At 37.1% G+C, this 14207-nt stretch overlaps 1 protein-coding gene across 1 annotated transcript; it reads left to right on the forward strand.

Moving 5' to 3' along the window:
* The first annotated feature begins 7542 nt into the window (after positions 1-7542).
* Positions 7543-11718, forward strand: LOC111793775 (pectin acetylesterase 10). Its single transcript, XM_023675810.1, has 12 exons — positions 7543-8046; positions 8329-8411; positions 8594-8723; positions 8817-8890; positions 9080-9166; positions 9238-9362; positions 9465-9525; positions 10572-10625; positions 10735-10812; positions 10905-11010; positions 11096-11241; positions 11326-11718. The coding sequence occupies exons 1-12, from the start codon at positions 7860-7862 to the stop codon at positions 11437-11439; spliced, it is 1245 nt and encodes a 414-aa protein (XP_023531578.1). The 5' UTR covers positions 7543-7859; the 3' UTR covers positions 11440-11718.
* The last annotated feature ends 2489 nt before the right edge of the window (positions 11719-14207 follow it).

Genomic DNA, 14207 nt, shown 5'->3' on the forward strand with positions numbered 1-14207 from the left:
TTTTAGTTCCTACTCTTTCAAAATTATTTTGATTCTTGCCTTTATTTTAATTTTCATAAATTAATGGCAAGCTTAAATTACTTATGAGCTAAAAGATTAAAAATTCAAGGGCTAATAAAGAAAATTTATAAATTTTCGAACTAAAATAAGATTTAAACGGAAATAATTTCAGAATAATTTAAAAGAATGAGTGAAAATATTGTTCTTATTCCCTCGTTGAGAGGCGACCTTGAGTTCAGGCGCATTGGTCGCACACGTTGAGGCCGATGCTTTGTTCAACATTCAATTCCGTAGAGTTCAATTAAATTTGATTCTAAAGGTTAATTTTTCCTAGCTTTTGTTTGGTTTAAGGCTATACGCTTTGAATAAGAATGATTTTTTACGACTTGGATTAAGGAAGTTCGAGGAAGGAACAAACTTTAGGACCAGCACCTCGAAAATAAATTACTTTTCTATTGGATGATTTTAGAGCTCGATTAGGCATGTATGTCTATCTTGAGGTGATTTGTGTCATATATGTTTAATATATGTTTATGTGATTGCGTGTTACTGAAAATCAATTATGGGACTTCGCATGCCTTAAATGTCACGTGTAGTTTATGAAAATGTCTTGTGGCAATTACTCATTAATTTCATGAGTTCGGTTCGACGGATGCCTGTGTTGTGGAGTCCGTGCCATCATGTTTTTGTTTCTACATTGTTTTTTATTTATGTGTTTGGAGATTTATAAATGATATTGGAAGTTAAATCGGGTGATTTGTTTGAAATTTATTTACTTTCACGACCTATGCCAGGATTTGGAATTTGAATTCGACATTTGATGGCCCCGACATTCTTTTACATCCCATGTGACATGGTCACATTACTTACTCCTCACTTCTTGGAGTCAAGACTATACCCACAAACCGAGTCCTTCTAACATACTTTGTCTCCACTTACATGCATCTTAGGAAAACTTCTCAAGAGGTCACCCAACATCGAATTGCTTCAAGCAAAACACACTTAACTATTAAGTTTCTATGCCAACAATGTGCACATTTCTTTTCAGTGGCCTAATCGAAAAAGCAATTTTTTAATGATAGTTATTAAAAAAAACTGATTTCCCAAACTTCTACAATATCCTCTCCCAACCCGTCTCCCTGTCCAACCCTCATCAAGCAAAACTCATTGACGCAAAACTCTTTCGAGATTCTCCAGGTAAATAATTTTGCCTCACTATAGCGATTATTTAGATGCCGGTAGAAATTTAAGGAAGGATTGGACGTTACAGTAAGTAAATTCGTCTCTAATGTTTACATGAAGTTTAACCAATGGACCACCGTAAAATTCAGAGAATTAGTTTTGCAGAATTTTGAAAATTTTGAACTTGAAGTTGATGTCATGGGTTCATGTGGCTTGACTTGAATTTCACCTGACAAAATTGAATTTTTATTAAGGATAAATTGGTGATACTAGTGTAAGTTAATCAAGTAAGTGACTATACCGTTGGAGTTAGGATGTATGATGGTGTAACACCCCTAATTTTCTTAACCTAATTAAATGACGTCAACTCATGCATGCTTAAGTTACATACGCAGGCATTCATAATAAACATCTTTAAAATAAGACCATGGACTTACATATCAACTGCCTTGTTATGCCATATTCTAACTTCCATGGCCTTCCCAACGTTCACAGTCATTCTTGCATACGAGATTTATCTTTACTTGAAAATTTAAGGGTAGCACATGGCTTGAGTATTTTATGAAATACTCAGTAAGTCACGCCACTGTTGAGGTTAGATATGTAAACGCACACAATACATGAGTGAGACCTATCTTTTATAAACATAACATAACCTTTGGCTCTTTCTAGTTCCAGACAATATTGGATGCATGGTACTTCTCTATACATGGCCCACGTACACGCACATGGGCCCACCAGGTGGACTCGTATACATACACCCTAGGCCTGACTTGGTCAGATACAACGCGTTACACATCACCGGATGCCATGACGAACATAAATATCGAACGTACGCGTTCGTACTATCATAACATAATTCATGTATGCAACATGTACGCATGAAAAACATGTCATGTTCCATCACAAAACTTCAAATGTAAAACATTTCATTCTTGACATTTCAATTCATTCGTAAAAATAATGTAATTGATATACATGTATACGTGGCATACCTCTCATGAAAAAACAAAGAACATATAAGTGTTGCATATATAATATGGTACATACAAAAGCTATAGGGCGTGGACATCAAACAATGATCTAACTCCAACTGTAAGACCACTTATTTGGTTGGCATGGGCGGAAGTCCCTAATAATTTGTTAGTCGCCTCGAAACTATATTTCAATGTCTAATTCTCACCTATAACAATTCATATAACTTATTTAGGGCCTAATAATAACTTAACCCGGCTAACATGATGACTAATTCCAATATAAGCCCTAAAACTAATTGAACATGCTTACCTCAAATGCCTTATATAAGGTCAAAAATGACTTCAGGATGGTCGGAAACCTAGGAAACGGTGTATTATTTGTATACCGAGCCACCTAAGCCGAGAAATCGAGCTGCTAAGCCGAGCTGAGCGAAAACGACGAAAGCCGAGCCAAGGACGGATTGAAGCCAAGTTGGGAATCGTCGGCCAAGTCGAGAGGAGCCGCAGCTTAGAGCTAATCACATGCTGACCACGTGTGGCGCTGAAGAAGGCAGCCGTAATCGGGTCGAAACGCGGGTCTTTGGGTCGGTTCGCTGGGGCGGCGGGTCGTTTTCAACTGGGCCGACGTCTTCGCTTGGGCCGTGATTGGGAGTTCGGGCCATAAGTTTCAGGCTGAGGCGTGACTTCGTGGATATTCGGATGCGGAAAAATAGAATCCGACCCGAACCGACTCTTCGTTTCCTTACCCGAGAATAAAGATCGAACCCTCGTGGCTCGAGGTTGGTACGACAACTCCTTAAATGTTATTATTTATTATTATTATTATTCCAAAAATCTATTTGTTTACCGATGGTGGATGCGTTGTAGCTCCTATATACACCATATTATTTGTACTATGTGTATGTGTTTTATGTATGACATATGATGCTATGATATGTATGCATGTGATATCCATTATGTCACGTTGAAAATGAAATTGATCACTATGTAGTCATATTATGTAACGACCCTAAATTTTTACTTATTTAATCGAAGGTCATTACTATATTTTAAACGCGGAATTTACTTTTAATGAGCTCTTATCATAACTGACATCAGTTTGTCTTTTATTACGTCATGAATAACGAATACAAGGGAAAGAAAGGAAAAACAACTCTGAAATAAATGTTTTATACTAACCTATGATTTATTAATGCGATTACAATGAAACCTATACTAACATATACTAATGATGCAAACGGGGATTCAACCTATACTAACCTATACTATGAATGCAAATGAAATTCAACCTATACTACGAATGGAAAACAATTATTCTATGCATGTGCCTCAATCCCCGAATGTGCGATGCTACCGTCGGTCTCACATGGGTGCCTTTCCTTTATCTGAAAATGTGGTAGCACGAGGCTTGAGTATTTCTAGAATATACTCAGTAAGTGACCCTATCAGGGTTATGCAACAATCACATGCAAATGAGATGATGGGACCTATCTTTCAATCTATCTTCGTACGGTGCTATCTTAACGGGTAATTTGGACGTGTACCATATACTCTACACACAACCCATATGTGCGAGTATGGGTTCACCAGTCAGTTCGCACACCACTGGGCCACTTTTCTGGTCCGGCGAGCATACTCTCGGAGCTCCTTAGGTCGGACACCCGTTAGAATTAGTAACCGTCACGACAACGCTATGTAAAACATAACGATCGTACCCCTGCCCTTGGGTGTACGCGTCCGTACCCTCGTGATGGAATAGGGGTATCCCCCCAATGCATGAGCACACATAATGCATGATGTCTCCAATATTTCTACTTTTATAATTAATGAATATAACCCCGTTATCATCTTTCATGCTTAACATATCATTTCTCGTTTTTCAGTCTACGTATCATACATAATCCTAACGGGGTTACATTTCATGTAGTTTATCGTGATTTCATGCTGTTTACATTCAAAATTATAGTACCATTCATGCTAGAATCATCCAGACATGTCATAAACGTCATAAGCACAACACATCACAACTTACTAAACAACATACATTCACATTTCACAAGCGTACTTAATCAAGTATAACAGTCTAGTACACAATTTAATGACACGTGCGAATCCACGGGCACGTGTCAACATACAACATACAACGCGTAACCTACAACGGGTGAGCCACTTACTTGGTAAGCCTTAGCCGAATTACTCCCTAAAATATAAACATAAGCTCCTAGCTCCTCGTATACGTCCTACGCTTCCGTTGGTGGTTAGTTCCTATTGGATCATTCGACACCTTCGTTAGTATTTCACAAACATAATTAAATTTCAACTTTGTGAAATACGGTCTTAAAATGATCTATTTTACCTTAAATGGGGTTGAAATCAAGTTAGGGAGGGTCGGAATGGTGCCGAACAGGTCGGAAATAGGATTCCTGAGCCGAATAAGTCGCGGGAGCCAACTAAGTCGCCGAAGCTGAGGGGAGTTTTGTACCAGATGCTGCCATGTGGCGCTACCAGAAGCGACCGCGTGTGCTAGCCAAAGTTGGGCTGAGGCGCGGGTTTTCGGGTTGCAACTGCGAGTCTGGGTTGACTGCGGGCAGTGGACCGAGCCTAGGTTATTTCGTTGGGCTGAGTGGGTTTGGGCTGTCCGTGTCGGTATTGGATTGGGCTTGCGGGTCACGGGTCTAGATCTCGGTCGGACTTCGTCTCCTTCGCCCAATTAACAGCGAAACTTTTTGGTGTCTCTCTCTCTCTCTCTCCTCGATTACGTCGTTCCGACGTCCTTTTTCCTCCGTTTCCGAGTCTTCTCCTCCCCCTAATCCCTTTTATGGTGTTTGTTTGGTTCGTTAGGACCTAACACTATCAGATTTGAGAAGGTCCAAAAACTCGATGTTTTGTCTTCCTTCTCCGACAGTGTACGACGTGTGAGAAACGTCGAAATCTATCCTTAGTGTGTGTAAAGGTCTCTGGGATTGTTTTCGTGGTGTGGACTAGAGGTTTTGAAGTCGATTTCGTACGATTTGGCTTCGCCGGAGCGTCGTTGGTTTCTTCCTCAAACTCTCACGTTTTTTCGTTTTCTTCTTTGTAGGCGGTTTGGCTGAGGATTGGGGTCTGTTGTTGTGGTGACCCCCAAAGTTTGGCAAGGCTCGTGTGAGAACGAAAACTCCAAATTTTTCGGTCTCACCGGCGACTGTGGATTTTTTGTTGTGGCGACCTCCGAAGTTTGTCCTACACATCCAACCCTACCTAGAACTGGAAAGAGCCTTAGGTCATGTTATGGTTTTAAAAGATAGGTTCTAATCATGTTATGTTTGTGATTGCATTACTAACTCCAACATTACATGACTTATTGAGTATTTCTTAAAATAGTCAAACCACTTACCACCTTTATATTTTTTAAGTAAAGTTAAAATTTCCATACACAGATGATGGTAAATACTGAAAAGGTGGCAGAGACCGCAGATGAAAACAACATAAAAAGATATTTTCTTAGCATTGAAGGCAAATGTTTTGGATGATGAAAGTCCCACTAATTTAGGGGATGATCATGAATTTATAATTAAGGAATAGTATCTCCATTAGTACAAGGCCTTTCGAGAACTCCAGAGCAAAGCCAAGAAAACTTATGTTGAAAGTGGACAATATCATACCATTGTGAAGAGTCGTGTTCGTGTAACGGTATTAATAAAACAAAAGCATGAAAGGAATCTCATTCTTATCTCCATTGATTGGTTATTAGAAGATCACCAACTTTCATTTGGAACTACATAAAGAAGACCATAGTTAGACACGCCTGGGTCAAGGAATTGTAGTGGCCACCCAGAGAAGAAGACAAAGGCATATGTGAAGGTTAATGAGTACAAACAAAGGCATATGTCGGTGGATTGGACTCTCTAACGGTGGATTGGACTCTCTAATTGAGACACGAGTTACACTTTTTTTTTTTTAAATTTATTATGAATATTAAGAATATTTGACGTTTGTAACTGATGATGTTAAGAATATTAGGAATATTTGACGTTAGTCATCCATTCAAGTCATCAGTTCAACCCATATTAAATTTCGAATTAATTTAAAAGATTTTTTTAATTCAACTCAACAAAATTCACAAATTTAATATTTGAATTTAATTATCGACTTTCTTCTTATTCAGATGAAGTTACAATAGAAATTTCAAAATTAGCTAACAGTAACGTCGCGAATGAGGTTCCGGATAAGTTGACGTTACACATTAGACATTACTTACAATTTTGTAGTGACGGGTAAATTTTATGAAAATTCTTTAAAAAAATTTAATGACTTATTTAACTATTATTTATTTAAAAATGGAAAATAAATAAATAAGTAAAAAAAAAAAAAAAGTAGCGGTAGATGTAAATGGAAGCAATAAACACGTGAAAATAATTATTTGGAATATTGGTTTGTTATGGTAAATATAATATTGCATTTTTCTGGTCTGAAAATATTAAGGCAAACGGGAGATTGGATCTTACATAAATTACAACATTTTTTTATTTTATTTTTATTTTATTTAATTACGTGCCAGGAAGAATCCAATCCAGACAGTGGTCTCCTACAACTTTTTTTAATTATAAAATTATTATTATTATTATTATTTTATTAAAAAAGAAAAAGAAAAGGAGGCTGAGTGCGAGACAGACACTATAATTTATTGTATGCGGCGGACTTCACGGCTGTTATCATGTGATTCCCTGTTTCTCACTTCACTTATCGCCCACTTATTTATATACTTTGACACAAGATTTAAAAATATTTTTTAATTTTGTATTTTGTTTTTTAAAAAATATCTTTTAATTTTTTTAATATTTTCAATAAAATTCTTACAGTTAAAAATATTATTTAAGGTATTTTTTAAATTAGGAGTATTTTTAGACGAAATATAAACTTTAAAAATATTTTTGTTAATTTAGCCTTCAAAATATGTCAACCTGGCTCGATGAGCTGTTATAGACCCAAACTTAACTTTGGACCAAATACATGTTTGAGGCAAGGAGTTGAGCACGTGAAATAAAATTCTGTTTATGATTTGTTATAATTCTGTTAAGATTGAATTGAAATAATATAAATTTAAGGTGTTTAGTTTTAATTGTTTTTAACGTACAAATTTTTTAGTTTCATGAAAGTAATTAAATACAGCAAAATTTAAGATTTAAAAAAAAAAAAAACAGTACTTGAATTAATTAATTTATTATTTGTGTGTAAATATTGTTGCTAAATAGGATTCCACCGACGTCACCGATGACGGAATGAGTGTGGTGGCGTATGGTATTGGCTCTTCCGATCCCACGGTCAGGAATTGTTTGTGACATCCGGTGCTTTACCCGCTGGTGCTTTTAGCTTTACCCTCCGCCAAAGCTAAAAATCCTTTGGAATGCATGAGATTCCAGGCGTGCCGGTCGTCATAAAACCCCGGCAAACCTTCTTCCTCCGCTAATCTCTCGTCTTCTCCCCTTCCCTTCCTTCTCCGCTTCTCCGCTTCTCCACCTGCATTTTCCTCTGTTTTCCTCTGTTTTCTAAACCCTAAACCTTTTCATCTCAATCATTTCCCAGCTTCACGCGGCTTGCTTTCAAACCCCCTTTTCCCGCTCTTCTTCTACTCACCCTTTGCTCTTTTCCGCTTTTTTGCTTTCCCCATTTCTTCCTCTTTTTGCTCTCTTCTTACCAGGGAAGGAACAGAGCAGCACAGCCATGGCTAAGCTTTTGCTTCTTGGGTTTCTCTTATCAATGGCTTTTACCAAATGGGTTCATGCCTTTTACCCATTTAATCTCTCTGATTCATCGCTCTTTGATTCTTATGAAGCTTCCTTTGCTGTCACCGCTACTCCTCTCATGGTGCCTCTCACTCTCATTTATGGAGCTGATGCAAAACGAGCAGGTCCCCTTCTTATTTCACCCTTTTTTGCCTTACCTATTTTAGATTTGTTGATGGGGTTTTGATTTGCCGGTTCTTGTTCTTGTCTTGCTGGAGTGATATTTGAGGACATCTTTGTCTGATTTATTCTATATCCTTTGCTTGCATTCTACTTTACCCTCTTCCTATTCTTTATCAGCTACCTTTTTTTATTCCTTTTGTAGTGATGATTTCAAAATATTCATTAACTTCTCTTTATTGTGTGTGTGTGTGTGTGTGTATGTGTTTGTTCTTTGCCCTGTGCAGTCTGTTTGGATGGCACATTGCCTGGATATCACTTGCACCGTGGATATGGGTCGGGAGCTAATAGCTGGCTTGTGCAATTGGAGGTAATATGCTTAGGATTCTTGATTTTGAAACTTTTGAACCTCTCTGGACTCTGAATATTGAACAAGAACTATTAGTATCTTAAAATCTTCAATTTCCAAGATGGGACATTATACCAATATGCTCAGGATCAGGATCTTAATGTTGGCTGTGATGTTGAAACTTGATATCTCAATTTTGGCAGGGGGGTGGATGGTGTAATAATAGAAGGAATTGTGTCTACCGGAAGAATACGAGGCGTGGATCGTCGAGATTTATGGAGAAGCAAATACCATTTACAGGAATTCTGAGCAACAAAGCTGAAGAAAATCCTGGTTTCTTTCTTTCTCTTGATTTTTTTTGTATAATCTTTATTTTTCGTCATGTTTGATACAGGAACAATTACAATGTTCTTCTTTGGATTCTAGATTTTTTTAACTGGAACAGAGTAAAGGTTCGTTACTGTGATGGCGCCTCGTTCACTGGGGATTCTGAGACCAAGGTTTGTGAAATATTTATTTACATATCTATCTCTCTAGATGGTCTAGACATAGATCAGGGACTGCCGTGCTATCGTTGCCCACTGCGGTTCGAAAGCTGCTTTAGTGTTTTTCTGCTTACCCTTGTAACAATAACAAGATATTAAGGCTTAAAAATGACATAAATCCTTTCCCCACTTGAACTTTTATAGGCTGAACAGTTGCAATTTAGAGGACAGCGGATTTGGTTGGCTGCAATGGAAGAATTGAGGGCCAAGGGAATGCGATTTGCGAAACAGGTCTAGTTTACTAGCCACATTATCGATGCTTGCTTATTCATTGATTCTGATTCATCACGTTCATGTTTCAGGCCTTGCTTTCTGGCTGCTCAGCGGGAGGTTTGGCATCAATTCTACACTGTGATGAGTTTCGAGGCTTGTTTCCTAGTAATACTAAAGTGAAGTGTCTGAGTGATGCTGGACTATTCCTTGACGTGTAAATGCTCTTGAACGTTACCGATAGCTGTTTTAAAAGATCAATAGCCATGGCTTAATATTAGATGCTTCTAGTATTCATTGGTTGTTCATGGAACTGCAGGGCTGATATATCTGGTGGGCATTCTATTAGGAACTTATTTGGTGGTGTGGTGAGCTATCAGGTACAAAATTATTCAATTTAGCGGTTCATATTTTCTTGTTCTATCAATCAGTTTAGTAATATTAAAAAGTAACCCTCAATAACTCCCCTTGAGGAGTAGTACACTTGAAGTTAAGTGTGAGATCCCACATTGGTTGGAGAGGAGAATGAAGTATCCTTTATAAGGGAGTTGAAACTTCACCCTAGTAGACACGTTTTAAAAACCTTGAGGGGGTTCCCCGAAAGGGAAAGCCCAAAGAGTACAATATCTGCTAGCATTAGGCTTGGGCTGTTACAAATGGTATTAGAGCTAGACACTGGGTGATGTGCTAGCGAAGAGTCCCGGGGGTGGACACGAGGCAGTGTGCTAGTAAGGACGTTAGGCCCCAAAGGGGGGCGGATTGGGCGGTCCCACATCGATTGGAGAATGGAACGAGTGCCAGCGAAGACGCTAGGCCTTGGAGGGGGTGAATTGTGAGATCTCACATCGATTGGGGAGGAGAACAAAACATTCTTTATAAGGGTGTGAAAACCTCTCCCTAGTAGACGCGTTTTAAAACTTTGCGGGAAAGTCGGAAAAGGATAATATCTGCTAGCGATGAGCTTGGGCCCTTACATTAGGAGTCATACATTCTTTATATCTCTTTGAGCTCTTCCTCTTGTAGACCATTTAAGCTATCCTATTTGAGTTAGATTTTGGAAACACAGAGGAGGATAATTCAATATTGAAATCAGGACGTTTTGTGAAGTTGGAAGTAGTAATTGTCGTCATCAACCATCCCGGGAAGCGGGATAGTGAAGGAACACGAGGGATTGAGTTCAAACTTATGGTTGCCACAACGGGTGTTATAATTTTACGAGTTTGTTTGATCACCAAATGTTCAAGCACACTATTGTCGTATGAGATAAGTTGAAATGTGCCTAACCTAGCATCGGGTTAAAAACGGATCTAGCACGTATTCTTCCATCCGTTAGGATAATGAGGATAATGAGTATTAGCTTATAGAAACACTGTCTTCCTTCACTATGAAATGGTTATGCTTTTTTATTTGAGCTTAATTGTTGCAGGGAGCTAAAAGGAATCTGCCATCCTTTTGTACAAACCATCTCGATCCAACTTCGGTAAGTCTTTCGATATCTAATTTACCAGTCCCAATATATTTAGAACTTCATGTTCTAAGCTGCCATTGATACGTTGATGAATCGTGCTAAACCTTCGATAATTATTCAGTGTTTCTTCCCACAAAACATAATCGCTGGAATCAAAACGCCACTGTTTCTTGTCAACGCAGCATACGATTCCTGGCAGGTAGGTATATTTTCCTGTGGTGAGAATGTTTATTTTAAACCCGGGTCGATCGAGTTCCGATGGTACGATCTGTTTCTCTTGCTGCTAAACAGATACAATCTAGTCTTGCCCCACCTTCCCTCGACCCGGCCGGGTATTGGCATGATTGTAGGCTGAATCATGCAAAATGTAACCAACCTCAGATTCAATTTCTTCAAGGTAAGTTTCTCTGAATAGAATTTGATGAAGCTATCGATTGTTCTGGGTTTGAAACAAGCATTTGTGGCTACGTTTCTGTCAACAGGATTCAGGAACCAAATGTTGAATGCTGTAAGGGATTTCTCAAAATCTTACAAAAATGGATTGTTTATTAATTCATGTTTTGCTCACTGCCAAACCGAGCGACAGGATACGTGGTTCAGCGACAATTCCCCCGTCATCGGAAACAAGGTGAGATAATATGGCATGAATGATTCGAAAAGGAGGTGAGTTTGAGTATCTATCTCTAACATGTTGATGAATGTGATTGTGCAGCCAATTGCTCTGGCTGTAGGAGACTGGTACTTCGACCGAGCAACTGTGAAAGCGGTCGATTGCGCGTATCCTTGTGACAGGAGTTGCCACCATCTGGTTTTTAGAAGCGGGTAGCCCCAAGGGTTGGCTTCTTCACATCTGCATATCATATTTTTTTTCCCTCTCGACATCGTCGTCGAAGGAAAAGTCGTATTGCGATTTGATTAAGAAGTGAATAAAGAAGAGAAAGGAGATGAAGATAGATTTGCAGTCCTCCTGCAAGCTTTGTTTGTTTGTTTGTTTGAAGATAGAAGAAAGGTTGGGTTTGTTCCTTTAGTAATTTAAATGTAGTTGGAATCAATATATGTATGCTCAATTACTTTCTAGTTAATGTATTTTAAATCTTTTTACTTATTGTTTGTTTATGAATTAATTATCTACTTGATTTTTTTTTTAATGAATTAAATTACTTTGAACATAATTAAAAGAAAAGAATGGTAAACACGTACCATTCGAATTTGAAAATGATATCATAGGCTCATATAGGTTTACTTGAATTTCAATGAAAAGAATCGGACTTAAACTAATCAGGTAATTGACCTTACTGTTAGAGTTAACAAATTGATTGATGTATGATGGTGCATGTCCTGTGACTCCTACGTGTACCATATTAATTATGTGATGCTTATATGCTCTTTGTATTGTCATCATATGATATCCATTACATTATGTTATGAATGAAATGAAATGTTATGTCTTACGATGTAAAGTTATGGGATAGATTACCTGATGTTCGCTATGTATATATGATGCATATATGAAATATGTTGTGGGGGAAATGAGAAAGGAAATGAAATATATGTTATGTTATGAATGAAAATTATCATGTGCATCGGGATACTTCTCCGTTATATTATGTTAGTACATACGCATACCTTCGATATTCATGTTTATCATGATATTATGTGGGTCTTTTCTTTTATATGGCATCTGGCAATGTATAACACGTTAAGCCCAACCATGTCTGGCCCAGGGGATATGTGTACGAGCCCGCCTGGTTGGTCTATGTGTGGAGAAGTACCACATATTCAACCCTACCTGGAACTTGAAAGAGTCTAAAACCATGTGACGGTTTTAAAATAGGTCTCAATCATGTTATGTGTATGATTGCATGGCTAACCCAACAGTATAGTGACTTATGGAATATTTCTTAAAATACTTAACTCATGTGTTACTCTTACATTTTTCAAGTAAAGGTAAAGCTCTCATGCACGATAACGGTGAACACTGGAAAGGCCATGAAAGTCAAGATAAATCATGATAGGGCAGTAGGTTCAAAAAAACTATGTTATTTATATATATTTTTTTATGTTGAATTAAACCTGGAAATCCATGACTTTATTTTAAGAGTATTTATTATAAATTTCCACATATGTGAATAAAAGCATGTACATGGTGACATCACTGATTAGAGTAAGAAAATTAGGAGCGTTACAACTACAAATGGTATCTCGTACTCTTGATATTCATATCTATACATTTCGAAACTTAATTTAGTACTAAATCTAAGTTGGTGTCAAGACAAGCTAGTGTAGTATTAAGTATTTTTTTTGAAGGAATGGTCATTGCCTTTTATAAAAGAGTAGCGTTTAGACTCTTGAACCCAAGTTTACCGTTAATAAATATTGTTCACGCTCTAGAAATTTGTACCTAGCGGGCAATAGATTAGGCATCGTGTAACAACCCAAGCTCACTACTAGTAGATATTGTCCGCTTTAGCCCGTTACATATCGCCGTTAGCCTCACAATTTCAAAACGCGTCTACTAGGAAGAGGTTTCCACACCCTTATAAGGAATATTTTCGTTCGCCTCTCAAACTGATGTGGGATCTCACACATCGTTATTGTATAAGTGAGCTAGCTCCTAGTTGTCACATGCCTCGACGTAGCACAAGCCTTCCACCTCGACGTATTCAAGCAGAGCCTAGACACATTTGCTTGCTTCAATGATTTTTGTCACACAACAAGTCCCGATCATCTCAAAATATCTCATATCAAATAAATATGTAGTACACAAAATATCACGAAGAATGAAAAATGAATTTGCTCAATTAAACTTTTGATTAATCGAAGTCGATATTGAACCGACAATTGAAATGATTATCCGACCAAACTTGAATCAATTTTATGAATATATAATAATATTTGATTTAGAAGGGACATTTTTGTCAAAGCATAATGATAATTTGATGAGTTTCATGGAAAGAGGAAGATTCCAATAAATAATAATGATACCAAAGAAGAAGAAAGTAATAGGAATGACATAAATGACACCAATGATTGGGTGTGAAATGACATAAATGACCTTCATCACAAAAATAATAAATCATTATTAGACAACTCAATCATATTAAAATATAATGATACAATTAATATCTAACAACAAGACAAAGGTATGACAATACCATATGGCCTTTTAAATTCACTATATTATTTATATAAATCTCATTTTTTTTTTAATTATAAATAATTATAATTATTCAATAATACATTAAAGATTTTGATAGATTTTTGTAGTTGATTTATAAATTAATAATATTTCAAAGGATTTTTCGACCATTTTTATTTTCTGCCGACAAAATTAATTAAAATGTCAGTAATCATTTTCAATAATAATAATTATTATTTAATGACAATAGTTTCGTAGTTTGAAAAAAGAAAAGATGCCTTAAACACATAACGTGTAAAAATCTGTTTAAAACCAAACAAATAAAGCTTATTCGGGTTACCTTTGGAAGAAATTGAAACGATATCTCGTAAAATAAAGTAAACTAGATTTTACTAAAATTTCAACATAAAGCATCGTCCCTTTATCCCTTCATCCACGTGCACAACCTCTTCTAG

This window comes from Cucurbita pepo, chromosome LG04, assembly GCF_002806865.2.
Source record: "Cucurbita pepo subsp. pepo cultivar mu-cu-16 chromosome LG04, ASM280686v2, whole genome shotgun sequence".
Classification (NCBI taxonomy): Eukaryota; Viridiplantae; Streptophyta; class Magnoliopsida; order Cucurbitales; family Cucurbitaceae; genus Cucurbita; species Cucurbita pepo.